At 45.3% G+C, this 18,802-nt stretch overlaps 1 protein-coding gene across 3 annotated transcripts in view; it reads right to left on the minus strand.

The window, feature by feature from the left end:
* ANKDD1A (ankyrin repeat and death domain containing 1A) overlaps positions 1-18,802 on the minus strand; it is an 86,356-nt gene that overhangs the window by 43,363 nt on the left and 24,191 nt on the right. Inside the window, exons 2-5 of one of the 3 annotated variants that reach the window (XM_063925647.1) lie at positions 7,108-7,215; positions 5,881-5,975; positions 3,172-3,270; positions 711-815 (exon numbers count right to left, since the gene is read on the minus strand). In XM_063925647.1, the coding sequence (XP_063781717.1) occupies positions 711-815; positions 3,172-3,270; positions 5,881-5,975; positions 7,108-7,215 (407 nt within the window). Of the gene's footprint in view, positions 1-710; positions 816-3,171; positions 3,271-5,880; positions 5,980-7,107; positions 7,216-18,802 lie in introns of those variants that run through there. The other 2 variants (XM_063925648.1, XM_063925649.1) reach the window with 2 other exon arrangements.

Consider the following 18,802-nt stretch of genomic DNA (forward strand, 5'->3'; position numbering starts at 1 on the left):
GATAAATGATTGAGGAGGCACTAGCTAGTACCAGAGCCAAATTTACACACAATACATGAGCCCAAGGGTGCATGTGGGCATCATACACAGGTGCAGCAGTATATACATGTGGGGATTATACACAGGTGCAGCAATATATACATGTGGGCATTGTACACAGTTTTGATCAGAGATGTACGGAAAAGGTAGGCAGGGGAGGCACTGCCTCACCTATCATAGGTTTTTACTATAAACATGATTAGAATAATACAAAGAAGATCTTTATAATATATTCTTTGTATTTTTCATATACTTTATATAGTAAAAACTCTGGCTTATACTGGAGTGTGACAGAAAAGGCTCTGCCTCACCCCACCACACGTCACTGATAAGAACCACTTGGCCCATCTAGTCTGCCCCTTTCAATTATCCTTTAGGTAACCTCAAGTTACTTATCCTGTGTTGTCATCTAGGAAGCTGGCTCTTCTTTTAAGACCACTACATACTCAGTCATAGATTTAAGAATTAGGCAGCTGGTTTTCTACTGGTTAGTGTTGAATTCCGGACTGTTAATTAGCCGCTAAGGTCAGTCTGGCAATTGCTTTGTAATAGCTGCTAGGATTTGCAAAGTCTTTACTTATACATTGGCTTCTAATCCATGTACAGCACAACATCCATACCTGGTCGTATATAACATCACATTTATGCACATGTAAGACTTTCTCATTTACCTTGTCCACCTTATCTACCTTGATGTTCTCCAGATCCTCCATAATAAACTCTAAGACCTTGATGTGACCTCGCTGTGCCGCACAGTGTAACAGGTTCAGCCCATTCTAAAAATACAATGCATGATATGAATCCTGGACAAGTCTGCTACAAAAACACATAAATGTGTAACCAGGGTTATAAATGTCAAGCACTATGTGAGGAATGCAGACACACAGTATGTGAAAGAGGACAATTGGTGCTACGTTGTACTGCCTATGTGCTATATAGTACATGGATGATGTACTATAGAATTTGAAACATAGAAACATAGAATTTGACGGCAGATAAGAACCACTTGTCCCATCTAGTCTGCCCCTTTTTTTTTATCCTTTAGGTAATCTCAACCTTTTTTGTAAGAATATTCATATGCCTATCCCAAGCATGTTTAAATTGCTCTACAGTCTTAGCCTCTACCACCTCTGATGGGAGGCTATTCCAGTTATCCACTACCCTTTCTGTGAAATAATTTTTCCTTAAATTTCCCCTGAACCTGCCTCCCTCCAGTTTCAGTGTATGTCCTCGAGTTCTAATACTTCTCTTCCTTTGAAGAATGTTTCCCTCCTTAACTTTGTTTAAATCCTTTGGTATATTTGAAAGTTTCTATCATGTCTCCCCTTTCCCTTCTCTCCTCCATACTATACATGTTAAGATCTTTTAGCCTTTCCGGGTAAGTTTTGAGATGTAGTCCATGCACCATTTTAGTTGCCCTTCTTTGTACACTCTCTAATGTATTTATATCCTTCTGGAGATATGATCTCCAGAACTGGACACAGTATTCCAGATGAGGCCGCACCAATTACCTATACAGTGGCATTATTACTTCTCTTTTCCTGCTACTGATTTCTCTCCCTATGCAACCAGGCATCTGACTTGCCTTCCTCATTGCTTTGTTGCATTGCTTTCCTGCCTTTAAGTCACTTGAAATAGTGACTGCTAAATCCCTTTCCTCCTCAGTAGTTTCCATTATAGTACCCTTGATACTATATTTAGCCTTTGGGTTTTTGACACCCAAGTGCATGATTTTGCATTTTTTAGCATTAAACTGTAGTTGCCATGTTCTTGACAATTTTTCAAGCCTAGCTAGGTCATCAATCATTTGTTTTACCCCTCCTGGTGTGTCTACCCTGTTGCATATCTTTGTATCATCTGCAAAAAGGCATACTTTCCCTTCAATACCATTTGCAATGTCACCAACAAAGATATTAAAGAGAACTGGTCCGAGTACAGATCCCTGGGGTACTCCACTGGTAACATTTCCCTCCATAGATTGCACTCCATTTACTACAACTGTCTGTTTTCCTATCCTGCAACCAGGTTCTTATCCATTTAACTATTTTATAATCCACCCCCACACTTTCAAGTTTATTTAGCAGTCTGCGATGTGGGACAGTGTCAAATGCCTTAGTAAAGTCTAGATATGCTACATCTACAGCTCTTCCTTGAGCTATTATTTTCATCACATAGTCAAAAAAGTCAATAAGATTTGTTTGCCATGATCTCCCACCAGTAAATCCATGCTGTTTTGGATCCTGTAAGTTGTTTGATTTAAGATATTCCACAACTCTTTCTTTTAGTAGTTTTTCCATTACTTTCCCTACTACTGATGTAAGTCTTACTGGTCTGTAGTTACTTGCTTCTTCCTTGCTTCCACTTTTGTACAGTGGAACTACATTTGCTCGTTTCCAGTCCTCTGGCATGGCACCTGTATTTAGTGACTGGATAAATAATTCTGTTAATGGTGCCACCAGCACATCTTTTAGTATCCTTGGGTGTATCCCATTGATTTATCCACTTTTAGTTTTGAGAGTTCAGTTAGGACCTTCTCCTCTGTAAATGTACTTTCATCTACCTTATTTTTATGAATGTCCTTGCAACTTAACTGTGGCCCCTTCCCTTCTCCATCTGTAGTAAATACTGAGCAAAAATAATTATTTAGGTGATCTCCTATTGCCTTGTCTCCCTACACCAAATTCTCACTCTCTGCCTTAAGTCTTATTATTCCTCCATTTGATTTTCACCTTTCATTTATATACTTAAAAAAAGTTTTGTCCCCTTTATCTACTGACTGGGTCATTTTCTCCTCAGCTTCTGCCTTTGCACGTCTGATCACTTTCTTAGCATCCTTCCGTCTGTCAAGATACACCTCTTTGTCATTATTATTTTGAGTATGTTTGTATTTCCTAAAAGCCATCTTTTTTGCTTTCACACTAGTTGATGCTTCTTTTATCTGCACCTAACCCTCATATTTGCTACTGTAAAAGCCACATTGACCTTTAATATGTCTACTCTCAATAGATGAAGACCCATTTTATAGCTTGAAAAACACATTTATATTTACTATAATGGAATATTCTCAAATACTCAAATACAATTCTGTTTTTTTCCTTTAGACATAGCAAAATGTTAACTCTAAAACCTCACCTTGTTCTCACAGCTGATTTTGGCTCCAGCATTGACAAGCATCTGCAGGACCCTAAGGTGGCCAAACCACGTTCCCAGCAATAGTGCATTCATTCCGAACTGGAAGAAAAACCACAAAGGGCAAATCAAGCATTGAATATTCTAGATCAGCGGTCAGAATTTCTATATAGCAGTGGGCACTGCAAATCATGTGGCTGGCACCAATCAGCAAAAGGGGAAAACATGGATCTCAAAGGGACCCTACGGTATGGAAATCATGCCACTGGAGACCTCAAACAATTGAGTAAGTGAAGATAGGGACGGGCCAGGTGAGTGAGAATATTTTCTGTGTTTGGAAGGCCACATTTTCTGCACAAAATGTACACATTACTGCATGAGTGTAGTATACCTATGTGAAATGTTTTTCACAACTGTCTTCATGGGCCGTAAAAGGTTGGAGGCAAGGACCATTTTTTCCCCCAGTTATTCAAAGTAAGAATCCTTTCAAAAATAGAAGCGTTAACAGTTTATGTTTATCAATGAACAAAATGCAAAGTGAAAGAAAATAAATCTAAATCAAATCAATATTTGATGTGATCACTCTCTGCCTTCAAAACGGCATCAGTTCTCCTAGGTACACTTGCACACAGTTTTTGAAGGAACTTGGCAGGGAGGTTGTTTCAAACATCTTGGAGAACTAACCACAGGTCTTCTGTGGATGTAGGCTTGCTGAAATCCTTCTGTCTCTTCATGTAATCCTGGACAGACTGTATGTTTGGGGTCGTTGTCCTGCTGCAGAATGAATTTGGTGTCTATCAGTCTATCAGAAGTACCTGCCTGTATTTCTCAGCATTGAGGACACCATTAGTCCTGGCTAAATCCCCAACTCCTTTTGCTGAAATGCAGCCACAAACTTGCAAGGAACCTCCACCATGCATCACTGTTGCCTGCAGACACTCATTATTGTACCCCTTTCTAGCACTTCGTAAACAAACTGCCTTTTGTTATAGCCAAATATTTAACATTTTGACTAATTAGTCCAGATCACTTGCTGCTACGTTTTCTGCACCCCAGTTCCTATGTTTTCATGCATAGTTGAGCTGCTTGGCCTTGTTTCCATGTCAAAGGTATAGCGTTTTGGCAGCAATTCTTCCATAAAGACCACTTCTGGCCACACTTCTCTGAACACTATATAGTTGTACCTGGGTCCCACTGGCTTCTGCCAGTTCTGAGATGATGGCACTGCTGGACATTTTCCGAGGGAAGTAAGCATGATGTTTCTTTCATTTAATGCACTAAGTTTCCTTGGCCAACCACTGTGTCTACGGTCCTCAACGCTACCTGTTTCCCTGTGCTTCTTCTAAAGAGTTTGAACAGCACATCTTGAAACCCCAGTCTGCTTTGAAATCTTTGCAAGGGAGAGACCTTGCTGATGCACTATAATGACCTTGTGTCTTGTTCTCTGCTCAGTCTTGCCATGGTGTATAACCTGTGACATGAAAATGAAATCCACAAGTTCACCTTTGTAGCAGAGTTTGGCTGTTTCTCACCCAGTTTTAAGCCTCCTACACAGCCGTTTCTGTTTCAGTTAATGACTATGTTTAAACCTACGTATGAAAATTATGATCATCACCTCCTGTTTGGTATGACTGGATAATCATACATCTGACTATAATCCTACAAAAGCACTGACTTTATGAAAGTGTACCTAGAAGAATTGATGCTATTTTGAAGGCAAAGGGTGGTCACACCAAATATTGATTTGATTTAGAGTTCTCTTCTGTTCATTCACTATGCATTTTGTTAATTGATAAAAATAAACTATTAACACTTCCATTTTTGAAAGGATTCTTACTTTGCAGCATTTTTCCCACACCTGCACAAAACTTTTGGACAGTACTGTACAGATAGACAGATGGATCACTATTTTTTGAAGATTTATGCTTTGCTGATAAGGATGCTTGGCTGTCTTGATAAAGGTCTTAAGTGACCGAAACATCAACATTTTTTGAAGATATGTATGCAATAAAAAAAATGTAATTGACTCAAGCTGCTCTGGTAAGTGCCCCTTTATAAATACATATATTTATCTGAATCCTTTGCTTGGATGTAGCTGGGAGCACCCCTTGTTCATTTGCTATTTATGCTTATTAAGATGTGAGTGCGGACTTCTCATGTAACACACACACACACACACACACACACACAATGAAAAATCAAAAGTGGAATCAGCAATCATGTGCCTGGTCATCGTGTCTCCAGGGCAACCTCAACAGAGATAAAGTGATCAGGAGCCATTTAATTAGGTCCCAGGCACATTGTTGGAGCTGAAAGTTTGGCAGGATGTCCCAGTATGTACTCTAATGAGCTGACTGTGGTTTTCTCAGACTTGTCTTAGGGCAGTCCACTGTCTCCAGTTCAGCTCTGAGATCTGTGAAAGAACACTTGCACTGCTCATTTTTACACAGTGAACACGTGCGTAAATTACAAGACCACTGTAAGAGCTGTCATAATTTAACATAGAAGCAGAACATTCTTACAACATGCATTGGAGCATTGCAATTAGGTGCAGTGATGCTAGCCAAAATCAATGAACCATTACATTTGTTAAATGTTATCATCTACTGCAAATTACAGAAGCGATATGCTGCACTGAACAGAGAATGTAACTGATCTATAGTATCTTCCTAATGAAGACAAAAAGGGTCCCCTGACGAAGCAGACACTTACATTGTCCTCTTCATCCACAGGCACATCATGTTCCAACAGCATCTTCACTGCTTGCTCTTGTCCGGCCCCTGCTGCCCAGTGTAGGGCTGTCCTGTCTACCTGAAACACAATTAAAGGGCACAGGGGTGACCATGGTCCAGTATCTTTATGTATCAACCTGGGGCAAGGAGGCAGCAACTATCAACAGCTGAGATCAGGAAACTGACATGATCCTGACACAGCTGCCTCTATCTGGCTGTATGTGATCTTCTGATGTGCACGTTGGTTCTACCTCACCCTTCCTGCATGCACACTGCTTTCAGGACTACTGAACAGTAAACAGATAAAATTCCATTTCACCTGCAGGGTATGGCATGGTACTTAATGGGGTGGAATAAATTCCAAGGCTGATCATCTTACAGTATGGTCCCCCAGGTGTATATTCCTACAGTATATCACCATTCCATACTATTACATATTCAAAGGAAAACTGGATTAGTGTGTGCGTGTATATGTATGGGTAACACTGTTCACATGTGAGGAATATACTGTTTTGTGATCAGCTCAGTGGCATTTGTGGGATTAGTGCAATCCAGGGCACTAAGAGGGGTATTCAGAGGTGGACGCCATTGCTGTGAATTCGCAAACAGACAAATTTTATCCGTCTGCACATGCGCAGCGATCGCATAGCACATGCGTGAGCTTACACTAAACCCCTAAGCGCAATGTTGTGTGAAGGTGTATTACTGTGGTGTGGTGTTTAGGCAGATGTGTAGGAGTGTTGGCGAAGAGAGTGTGTTTACTGTGTAATTCGTGTGTGTTTAGTGCTTAGTATATAGTTATTTCCTGGTAACCTTCCAGTCAGGGCTTTACAGCATATACGCCAGGCTGCACATACTCAAAAGGGCCCTTGGAATGTTCTTCTCAGTGCAAACCAGGGAACCAAGGAGGCTGGAGCTATAGCACCAGGTCCTTATATAACATTTTGCTATAAAGCTCACCGTGCACGGTTCCACTACTCTTAGCAAAGGACAGAGATATTATATGGGAAATGAAGGAATGCATGGGTCAGTGTGGAAAGTCAGGGTTAATTACACGTGCACACATTTTACCATATTAAAGTATTAACAAACGGCTTTATATAGTGCTCTTTATTTCCCAAAGTTGCATTTACAGAGAAGCCTAAAGCCCAAACCACAAGCACCGGCATGCACCATCCCTGGCAGCAGCGAGGAAGGGATACTGTACCTACACTGTTCTTGGCTCGGACATCCACCCCTCTCTTTATCAACTGAAGCATCTTCTCAGTGTTGTTCGTTTTTGCTGCGAAGTGAAACTCTTGCTCTGTGCGGAGCACTGAAACAGAGACCCAGGAGGTTACAAATCCCCCAAATAACAGGTAACAAGTAACAGCAGCATTGGAGCACTCTGGCCTACCACATAGATTCCAGCAAATTAACTATTGAACGATTTTAGATGGGGAAGTAACACCAAAATGCTCTTCTCTTAAGGTGAGATCGCAAGGAAAGCTAGTGCAGATGCAATAACAATGCGCAGTCCCGCGTGGTCGGTATCGCAAGCCTAGATAGACTGTGCAGGTAAGTAAATTTTGACTATTTAGTACAAAAGTATAGTGAAAATTGACAGATGGGCAAAATCGCACATAGGGGGTCATTCCGACGTGATCACACGCTGCAGTTTTTCGCAGCGGTGCGATCAGGTCTGAACTGCGCATGCGCCGCGACTGCAATGCGCCGGCCATTGCCAGGGAGCAACAGAACTAACGAAGAAAACCACCCGCGACCGCAAGAAGATAGACAGCAAGAGGCCGGCTGGAGGCGTCAAGTAACCATTTTCAGGGAGGGTCCATCTGAACGCAAGCGTGCCCAGCCATTTCGAGGGAGGGATCCTGACGTCAGCTCTGTCCTGGATGATCGCAGCGGGTGAGCAAGTCCTGAGCTGTGCAGAAACTGCAAACTTTTGTTTGTGCAGCTCTCTGCACAAGCGAGCGCAGCCCTGCACAGCGAATCCCCCTTCCCCTGTAGGCGGCGACTACCTGATCGCAGCAGCTCACTATAGTTCCCCAAACTCTGCATATACCAGAGAGAGATGTCCCTGGAGTTTGTATCACACAGGCAGCTCTGCCCAGAAAATGGGCCTAGCTGGCTGCAGCATATTTTTGCTATCCACTCATCTTTATGCCTTGTAAACCAGTGATATGCAGATATGTAAAACTGCATGTAGCATTTCTGGAACCCCCAGGTGACGGGGGTAAACCTCAAGAGTGTCCCACAGGAAACACGAGAGTTGGTATTGGGCAAAGAAACCCAGCTATAATAGAATATATATACGTAGAAGACTGGGAGGTGCAGAAAATAAGAATTTACTTACCGATAATTCTATTTCTCGTAGTCCGTAGTGGATGCTGGGAACTCCGTAAGGACCATGGGGAATAGCGGCTCCACAGGAGACTGGGCACATCTAAAGAAAGCTTTAGGATCACCTGGTGTGCACTGGCTCCTCCCCCTATGACCCTCCTCCAAGCCTCAGTTAGGATACTGTGCCCGGACGAGCGTACACAATAAGGAAGGATTTTGAATCCCGGGTAAGACTCATACCAGCCACACCAATCACACTGTACAACTTGTGATCTGAACCCAGTTAACAGCATGATAATAGAGGAGCCTCTAGAAAAGATGGCTCACTACAACAATAACCCGAATTTTTTGGTAACAATAATTATGTACCAGTATTGCAGACAATCCGCACTTGGGATGGGCGCCCAGCATCCACTACGGACTACGAGAAATAGAATTATCGGTAAGTAAATTCTTATTTTCTCTGACGTCCTAGTGGATGCTGGGAACTCCGTAAGGACCATGGGGATTATACCAAAGCTCCCAAACGGGCGGGAGAGTGCGGATGACTCTGCAGCACCGAATGAGAGAACTCCAGGTCCTCCTCAGCCAAGATATCAACTTTGTAGAATTTTACAAACGTATTTGCTCCTGACCAAGTAACTGCTCGGCAAAGTTGTAAAGCCGAGACCCCTCGGGCAGCTGCCCAAGATGAGCCCACCTTCCTTGTGGAGTGGGCATTTTAAGATTTTTGGCTGTGGCAGGCCTGCCACAGAATGTGCAAGCTGAATTGTACTACAAATCCAACGAGCAATCGTCTGCTTAGAAGCAGGAGCACCCAGTTTTTTGGGTGCATACAGGATAAACAGCGAGTCAGATTTTCTGACTCCAGCCGTCCTGGAAACATGTATTTTCAGGGTCCTGACCACGTCAAGCAACTTGGAATCCTCCAAGTCCTTAGTAGCCACAGGTACCACAATAGGTTGGTACATGTGAAATGCAGAAACCACCTTAGGTAGAAAATTTGAGGACGAGTCCTCAATTCTGCCCTTTCAGAATGAAATATTAAGTAAGGGCTTTTATATGATAAAGCCGCCAATTCTGACACCCGCCTGGCTGAAACCAGGGCTAACTCGTCACTTCCATGTGAGATATTTTAAGTCCACAGTGGTGAGTGGTTCAAACCAATGTGACTTTAGGAAACTCAACACAACATTGAGATCCCCAAGGTGCCACTGGAGGCACAAAAGGAGACTGTATATGCAGTACCCCTTTTACAAATGTCTGAACTTCAGGCACTGAATCCAGTTCTTTTTGGAAGAAAATCGACAGGGCCGAATTTGAACCTTAATGGACCCTAATTTTAGGCCCATAGACAGTCCTGTTTGCAGGAAATGGAGGAAACGACCCAGTTGAAATTCCTCTGTAGGGGCCTTCTTGGCCTCACCCCACGCAACATATTTTCGCCAAATGCGGTGATAATGTTTTGCGGTTACGTCTTTCCTGGCCTTGACCAGGGTAGGGATCTTCAGGATCCGGCGTTCAACCGCCATGCCGTCAAACGCAGCCGCGGTAAGTCTTGGAACAGACAAGGCCCTTGCTGGAGCAGGTCCTTTCTTAGAGGTAAAAGCCACGGTTCGTCCGTGAGCATCTCTTGAAGTTCCGGATACCAAGTCCTTCTTGGCCAATCCGGAACCACGAGTATAGTTCTTACTCCTCTCCTTCTTATGATTCTCAGTACTTTTGGTATGAGGGGCAGAGGAGGGAACACATACACTGACTGGTACACCCACGGTGTTACCAGAGCGTCCACCGCTATTGCCTGAGGGTCCCTTGACCTGGCGCAATATCTGTCTAGTTTTTTGTTTAGATGGGACGCCATTATTTTTCCCAACGGTTTACAATCAGGTGGAAGACTTCTGGGTGAAGTCCCCACTCTCCCGGGTGAAGGTCGTGTCTGCTGAGGAAGTCTGCTTCCCAGTTGTCCACTCCCGGAATGAACACTGCTGACAGTGCTATCACATGATTTTCCGCCCAGCGAAAATCCTTGCAGCTTCTGCCATTGCCCTCCTGCTTCTCGTGCCGCCCTGTCTGTTTACGTGGGCGACTGACGTGATGTTGTCCGATTGGATCAATACCGCCTGACCCTGAAGCAGGGGTTTCGCTTGACTTAGGGCATTGTAAATGGCCCTTAGTTCCAGAATGTTTATATGAAGAGATGTCTCCAGGCTTGACCATAAGCCCTGGAAATTCCTTCCCTGTGTGACTGCTCCCCAGCCTCGCAGGCTGGCATCCGTGGCCACCAGGACCCAGTCCCGAATGCCGAATCTGCGGCCCTCTAGAAGATGAGCACTCTGCAACCACCACAGGAGGGATACCCTTGTCCTTGGTGACAGGGTTATCCGCTGAAGCATCTGAAGATGCGACCCGGACCATTTGTCCAGAAGGTTCCACTGTGCGTGGAATCTGCCGAATGGGATTGCTTCGTAGGAAGCCACCATTTTTACCCAGAACCCTTGTGCATTGATGCACTGAGACTTGGTTCGGTTTTAGGAGGTTCCTGACTAGCTCGGATAACTCCCTGGCTTTCTCCTCCGGGAGAAGCACCTTCTTTCTGGACTATGTCCAGAATCATCCCTAGGAACAGAAGACAAGTCGTCGGAACCAGCTGTGATTTTGGAATATTGAAAATCCAATCGTGCTGCCGCAACACTACCTGATATAGTGCTACACCGATCTCCAACTGTTCCCTGGATCTTACCCTTATCAGGGAATCGTCCAAGTAAAGGATAACTAAAATTCCCTTCCTTCGAAGGAATATCATCATTTCGGTCATTACTTCAGTAAAGACCCGGGGTGCCGTGGACCATCCCTACGGCAGCGTCCGAACTGATACAGTTCTGTACCATAACCTGAAATACCCTTGCTGAGAAGGGTAAATTTTGACATGAAGGTAAGCCTCCTTGATGTCCCGAGACATCATGTAGTCCCCTTCTTCCAGGTTTGCAATCACTGCTCTGAGTGACTCAATTTTGAATTTGAACCTCTGTATGCAAGTGTTCAAAGATTTTAGATTTTAGATTTTAAAATCGGTCTCACCGAGCCGTCTGGCTTCGGTACCACAATAGTGTGGAATAATACCCCGTTCCCTGTTGCAGGAGGGGTACCTTGATTATCACCTGCTGGGAATACAGCTTGTGAATGGCTTCCAAAACTGCCTCCCTGTCAGCGGGAGACGTCGGTAAAACAGACTTTTGGAAACGGCGAGGGGAATACGTCTCGAATTCCAATTTGTACCCCTGAAATATTATCTGAAGGATCCAGGGGTCTACTTGCGAGTGAGCCCACTGCGCACTGAAATTCATTGAGAACGGGACCCCACCGTGCCTGAACTTGTAAAGCCCTAGCGTCATACTGAGGGCTTGGCAGCGGCGGAAAAGGGTTTCTGTTCCTTGGAACTGGCTGATCTCTGCAGCCATTTTCCTCTCCCTCTGTCACGAGCAGAAAAGAGGAACCCTTTTGTCCGCCTGCCAACCAGGACTGCGCCTGATAATACGGCGTCTTATTTTGAGAGGCGACCTGGGGTACATCCCCTCTTTTAAGGCAATACTTCCAAATGCCGTTTGGAATCCGCATCACCTGACCACTTTACTGGAATAATTGGACAACGCACTTATACTTGATGCCAGTCGGCAAATATTCCGCTGTGCATCCTGCATATATAGAAATGCATCTTTTAATTGCTCTATAGGCAATAATATACTGTCCTTATCTAGGATATCATATTTCCAGTCAGGGAATCCGACCACGCCAACCCAGCACTGCACATCCAGGCTGAGGCGATTGCTGGTCGCAGTATAACACCAGTATGTGTGTAAATACATTTTAGGATACGCTCCTGCTTTCTATCAGCAGGATCCTTAAGGGCGGCCATCTCAGGAGAGGGTAGAGCCCTTGTTTTTACAAGCGTGTGAGCGCTTTATCCACCCTAGGGGGTGTTTCCCAACGCACCCTAACCTCTGGCGGGAAAAGGTATACTGCCAATAACTTTTTAGAAAATATCAATTGTTATCGGGGGGAAACCCACGCATCATCACACACCTCATTTTATTTCTCAGATTCAGGAAAACTACAGGAAGTTTTTCCTCACCAAACATAATACCCCTTTTTTTTTGGTGGTATTCATATTATCAGAAAAGTGTAAACTTTTTCCATTGCCTCAATCATGCAATGTGTGGCCCTATTGGAAATCACGGTTGTCTCTTCACCGTCGACACAGGAGTCAGTACCCCTGTCGGCGTCTGTATCTGAGGTAACGGGCGCTTTAGGGCCCCTGTATAAGACGTCTGGACATGCACAAGCTGAGTAGCCGGCTGTCTCATGTCAACCACTGTCTTTTATACAAAGCTGACACTGTCACGCAATTTCAACAGTACATCCACTCAGGTGTCGACCCCCTAGGGGGTGACAACACTATTTCAGACACTCTACTCCGTCTCCTCATCATTTTTCTCCTCATACATGTCGACACCAACGTACCGACACACAGCACACACACAGGGAATGCTCTGATAGAGGACAGGACCCCACTAGCCCTTTGGGGAGACAGAGGGAGAGTTTGCCAGCACACACCAGAGCGCTATATATATACAGGGATAACCTTATATAAGTGTTTTTCCCTTTATAGCTGCTGTATTGTTATATACTGCGCCTAATTTGTGCCCCCCTCTCTTTTTTAACCCCTTTCTGTAGTGTAGTGACTGCAGGGGAGAGCCAGGGAGCTTCCCTCCAACTGAGCTGTGAGGGAAAATGGCGCCAGTGTGCTGAGGAGATAGGCTCCGCCCCTTTCTCGGCGTCCTTATCATCCGTTTTTCTATATGTTTTGGCAGGGGTTAAATGCATCCATATAGCCCAGGAGTTATATGTGATGCATTTATTTTAGCCATATAAGGTTTTATCGATTTATTGCGTCTCAGGGCGCTGCCCCCCCCAGCGCCCTGCACCCTCAGTGACCGGAGTGTGAAGTGTGCTGAGTGCAATGGCGCACAGCTGCGGTGCTGTGCGCTACCTTATCAGAAGACAGGATCGTCTTCTGCCGCCGATTTCACCGGACCTCTTCGCTCTTCTGGCTCTGTAAGGGGGCCGGCGGCGCGGCTCCGGGACCCATCCAGGCTGAACCTGTGATCGTCCCTCTGGAGCTAATGTCCAGTAGCCTAAGAAACCCGATCCACTCTGCACGCAGGTGAGTCCGTTTCTTCTCCCCTTAGTCCCACGATGCAGTGAGCCTGTTGCCAGCAGGTCTCACTGAAAATAATAAACCTAAACTAAAACTTTCACAAAGAGCTCAGGAGAGCCCCTAGTGTGCACCCTTCTCGTCGGGCACAGAAATCTAACTGAGGCTTGGAGGAGGGTCATAGGGGGAGGAGCCAGTGCACACCAGGTGATCCTAAAGCTTTCTTTAGATGTGCCCAGTCTCCTGCGGAGCCGCTATTCCCCATGGTCCTTACGGAGTTCCCAGCATCCACTAGGACGTCAGAGAAATATGGATGATCATTTTAAAATGGAAAACTTTACTCAAAAGCATCAAACCACTCACATAGAACGATGGGATATATCTTCCCTATTTGTGCACCTTCTTTTCTTCTATATACAAAGACCAGCACTTTGGGAAAGGGGTATCTGTCGAGAACAGCAACACAGAAAAAACGGGCTGACCTGGACTTTTAAAAACGATTGATAATGGTATCCTATATAATAAAAGACTTACTCCTCACCTCAGTCGGGGGGAATTCAAGTGTTTTACTCCTCACCTCAGTCGGGGGGAATTCAAGTGTTCTGCACACCAGCGGCCACTAAATGTTAAAGGCCCTACACACTGGCCGATGTGAACAATCTCATTCAGTAATGAACGAGAAATTGTTCATATCATTCAGTGTGTAGGCACCAACAATGCGCGGCTCCGCGCTCGTTCATCGTTAGTGCCGGCTCGTTTATACCTGCAAGCCAATATGGACAATATCATCCATTGTAGCATGCAGGGCTATGGAGCCGGGTGATGTCAGGGAATGAAGAAACTTCACTCCCCCCCCCCCCCCTTCCCCCCCACGCCGCCGGATCGTCTGTCGGGCACCTCGGCCAGTGTGTAGGGCCCATTACCCAATGGAGCAATTTGCCCTCCTCTGCCACACAGAAAATGTGCTTGCAGTAACACACAGCAACTAATCAGCCAAAATCAGTATATACTAAATAATTAATTTATTGTTACATTTAGCATCACTTAGATATGGAAATTGCTGGATAAATACGAGCTTGCTACCGACTGCTTTATAAATTGTACAATAACTCAGAGCCAGTTTATTTAGCATGCACACTCTGTATTATGCCGCTGTCATTGTGTATTAATTCAGCATATACTATTCTCAGTTACTGATGTTTTCCCAATTGTGGTTGCGGGCTTGCTGTGCTCTGGCTGTCTGTTCATACGTCTCGCACCAAGTTGCCTCCAAGCTCTCCCTTCAATCACTAGTACTACACAGAGCAGTTATACAAATTAGAGCAGACAGGCTGTCATCGTGCGTGAGGGCTCGAGGGGACACGCTACAAAAAATAAATGATCTCTAGCTATAATCAGTGCAGGCCTCACTCATCTCCTCGCTGCTCAGGGAGATCATGCTGTTTGTAAGGAGCAAGTATTGGTGAACTCCTTTGCAGTTGAGATAACCTGTGTCATGCTGACGAAGAGGACAGGTCTCAAGTTAAGCTGGCCACCACATCTGCAATGTAGATACTGTATTATTATCAGGCAACTAATCCAATATCTCTGCTGTGAGGCCCAATGTGAACCTCATTATTCTGTCCAAACTGAATTCAATCATTATTGGACATTTTGGTGAATGTGGTTGGAAGTTGACGGCTACGGACCAGCGTGAGTGGTTATCTAGTGGTCACACTTACAGGTCCAAGTGACGGCATAAAGAATTTGTCACTGAATGGTAGACTCTCATCCAGTTTGGTCAAGTGCATGCGGGGGATGCTGAAGCTGTCACTTTGCACTCAGTTCAGTGTCGGGGTTGGCCCATGTTTGAACGCATTACATAGAGTACTATCCCCAAAGGGGGATGCGGTCAAGATCCTGCCAGACGGGATCCCGGCGGACTGAATCCCGACACCGGGATCCCGACCGGCACAATCACGACATATTCTCCCTCTGCGGGTGTCCTCAACACCTATAGAGGGAGAATAAATTAGTGTGCCGAGCGTAGCTAGGCACCGTGCCCGCTAGGGGCTGCGTTGCGCTCGCCCCCCTGTCGGGATTGTGCCGGTCGGGGTCCCAGTGTCGCTATTCCAACCGCCGGGATCTCGTCCGACGGGATCTCATACTAATCCCCCCAAAGGCTGTACTGGGCCATCACAATTCCTATTACTGATGGAAAGTACACAAGTCTCTGCATTCTTTACGGCACACAAAAAAAAAAAAAAACTGACAATCTTCAATAAAGCGATTCAATGACCTTCATCATTGTTAGCTGTCAGTATATTTGCTGACAATAAAGTCAATTTCTGTCAGTTAGCAAACAAGACACAATGATTACTAAAATTAGAACAGACAAGCAGTACTAGTACAGAACAAACCACACACACACACACACACACACACACACACACACACACACACAATAACTGATTCTAGTAAAGTAGAAATACAGGCATTGCTACATACAAACCCCCCACGCACACACCAATCCATATTCTTTTATTTTTAAACATAATTGCATATAATTCTGCATCAGTCCCTATTTTGCTGTATGTATATGGGTCCTGACATGAAGGATGAAAACGATCAGCAGCACTTACCAGTCCAGACTGATTCTGCTAGCTAAAAGTACTACAGTCATTAGTTGCAGCAATCTATTCGCCCTCTCCACTCAACTGAGACTGCCCTGGTGAAAGTCACCAATGACCTGCTTTCAGCCAAATCCAGGGGCCACTTCTCTCTGCTCATCCTTCGGGACCTCTCTGCTGCCTTTGACACCGTAGATCATCCTCTCCTCCTCCGCACACTCCAAAACGCTGGCCTCTCTAGCACTGTCCTTGACTGGTTTTCTTCTTACCTCACTAACCGCTCCTTCTCTGTGTCTGCCTCCAGCACCACTTCACACCCTTCCATCCTTCCTGTTGGTGTCCCTCAGGGTTCTGTCCTTGGACCACTTCTGTTCTCCCTGTACACCTCTTCCCTGGGTGCGCTCATTAACTCATTTGGCCTTCAATACCACCTCTATGCTGATGACACACAACTCTACCTCTCATCTCCTGATCTGTCCCCCTCTGTCCTCTCTCAGGTTTCCAGCTGCCTCTCTGCAAACTCCTCCTGGATGTCTGAACACTCTCTAAAGCTCAACATGGACAAAACTGAACTCATCATCTTCCCCCCATCCAGAGCAACACCCCCGACCAATATCTGCATCATTGTTGACAACACCACCATCTCCCCCGTTCCCCAACTCCGCTGCTTGGGTGTCACTCTTGACTCCTCCCTCTCCTTTGCACCCCACATCCAAGCTCTGGCACAATCCTGTCGTTTCCAACTACGCAACATTGCTCGTATCAGGCCATATCTCTCCCAGAGTGCAACTAAACTCATCATCCACTCACTGGTCATCTCACGACTTGACTACTGCAATGTTCTCCTCACTGGCCTCGCTTGCTCCCATCTTGCTCCCCTCCAATCTGTCCTGAACTCCACAGCTAGGCTTATCTTCCTCTCCCGCCGCACCACATCTGCCACTCCCCTTCGACAAAATCTACACTGGCTCCCATTCCCCTACAGAATCCTCTTCAAACTCCTCACCCTCACATACAAGGCCATATCTAATTCCACTGCTCCCTACATCTCCAACCTCCTTTCCCTTCATACTCCCTCCTGCCCCCTACGGTCGACTAATGACCGTCGCCTCTCCACCGCCCTGGTCACTGCTTCCCATGCACGAGTTCAGGATTTTGCCCGTGCTGCACCCCTTCAGTGGAACGCACTCCCCCGCTCCATTAGACTCTCCCCGACCTTGCAAAGCTTCAAACGGGCACTAAAAACCCACCTATTCATCAAAGCATACCCTCCCGATGCATAACCCAGTGCTGAAGCCGCGCCTCCACCCCCCTGCCTCATGCCGTGAACATCTCAGCTTTGCTGGAATACTGCCATCAGGCTACCTCCCACTTGCCTGCACCTCTTGTCATCTGTCTGTCGCCCCTCCCCACTAGATTGTTAGCTCTTCAGAGCAGGGCCCTCTTTCCTCTTGTTATCTAAGCCCTCGTCTCAAAACATTTCACTCGCAGCTCTCCCCTACTCAACGACCATCTTTATCCTGCTAGTAAAAGGCTCATCTCCATCTATTGCCACCAGCCTCTAGTAGTACGATGATCACTCCATCAATACTTACATCTTAGCTGTATTATGTCTTGAGAATGTGTGGTGCTCTGTTACCTGTACTCTTTCTGTTATTTATTTACTGTAATGCTATGTTTTGTCTCCCTGTACTGTCCTCTGTACGGCGCTGCGAAACACATGTGGCGCCTTATAAATAAAATGTAATAATAATAATAATAATTAGATGTTTGGACATAATTTGCATTTAGTTAGATTTCATTATATAAATGTCAATTTCATATTTATTAATAAAACTGTCAAGGCCCTATTCTGTCTTGTATCTATGTTCAGGATGCATCAACGCTAAAAATGTGGCCAAACCTTCAAAAACTTTCGTAGGTTTGGCCGCTTACCGCACATGCATGTGATACATTCCAGAGCTTAGATGCAGTGAGTAAATAGGATTTTAATTACCTACCGCTAAATCCTTTTCTCGTAGTCCGTAGAGGATGCTGGGGTCCACATTAGTACCATGTGGTATAGACGGGTCCACCAGGAGCCATTGGCACTTTAAGAGTTTGAGAGTGTGGGCTGGCTCCTCCCTCTATGCCCCTCCTGCCAGACTCAGTCTAGAAACTGTGCCAGAGGAGACGGACATCTTCGAGAGAAGGATTTAACACAGATAGTGGTGAGATTCATACCAGCTCACACATACAAGGCACATCAAGCTAACTAGCTTGAAAAACTCATCAACCGCTGAAAATAAGAATTTACTTACCGATAATTCTATTTCTCGGAGTCCGTAGTGGATGCTGGGGTTCCTGAAAGGACCATGGGGAATAGCGGCTCCGCAGGAGACAGGGCACAAAAAAGTAAAGCTTTACTAGGTCAGGTGGTGTGCACTGGCTCCTCCCCCTATGACCCTCCTCCAGACTCCAGTTAGGTACTGTGCCCGGACGAGCATACACAATAAGGGAGGCATTTTGAATCCCGGGTAAGACTCATACCAGCCACACCAATCACACCGTACAACTTGTGATCTAAACCCAGTTAACAGTATGATAACAGAAAGGGCCTCTTAAAGATGGCTCCTTAACAATAACCCGAATTAGTTAACAATAACTATGTACAAGTATTGCAGATAATCCGCACTTGGGATGGGCGCCCAGCATCCACTACGGACTCCGAGAAATAGAATTATCGGTAAGTAAATTCTTATTTT

The sequence above is a fragment of the Pseudophryne corroboree genome, chromosome 6 (assembly GCF_028390025.1).
Source record: "Pseudophryne corroboree isolate aPseCor3 chromosome 6, aPseCor3.hap2, whole genome shotgun sequence".
Taxonomy (NCBI): domain Eukaryota; kingdom Metazoa; phylum Chordata; class Amphibia; order Anura; family Myobatrachidae; genus Pseudophryne; species Pseudophryne corroboree.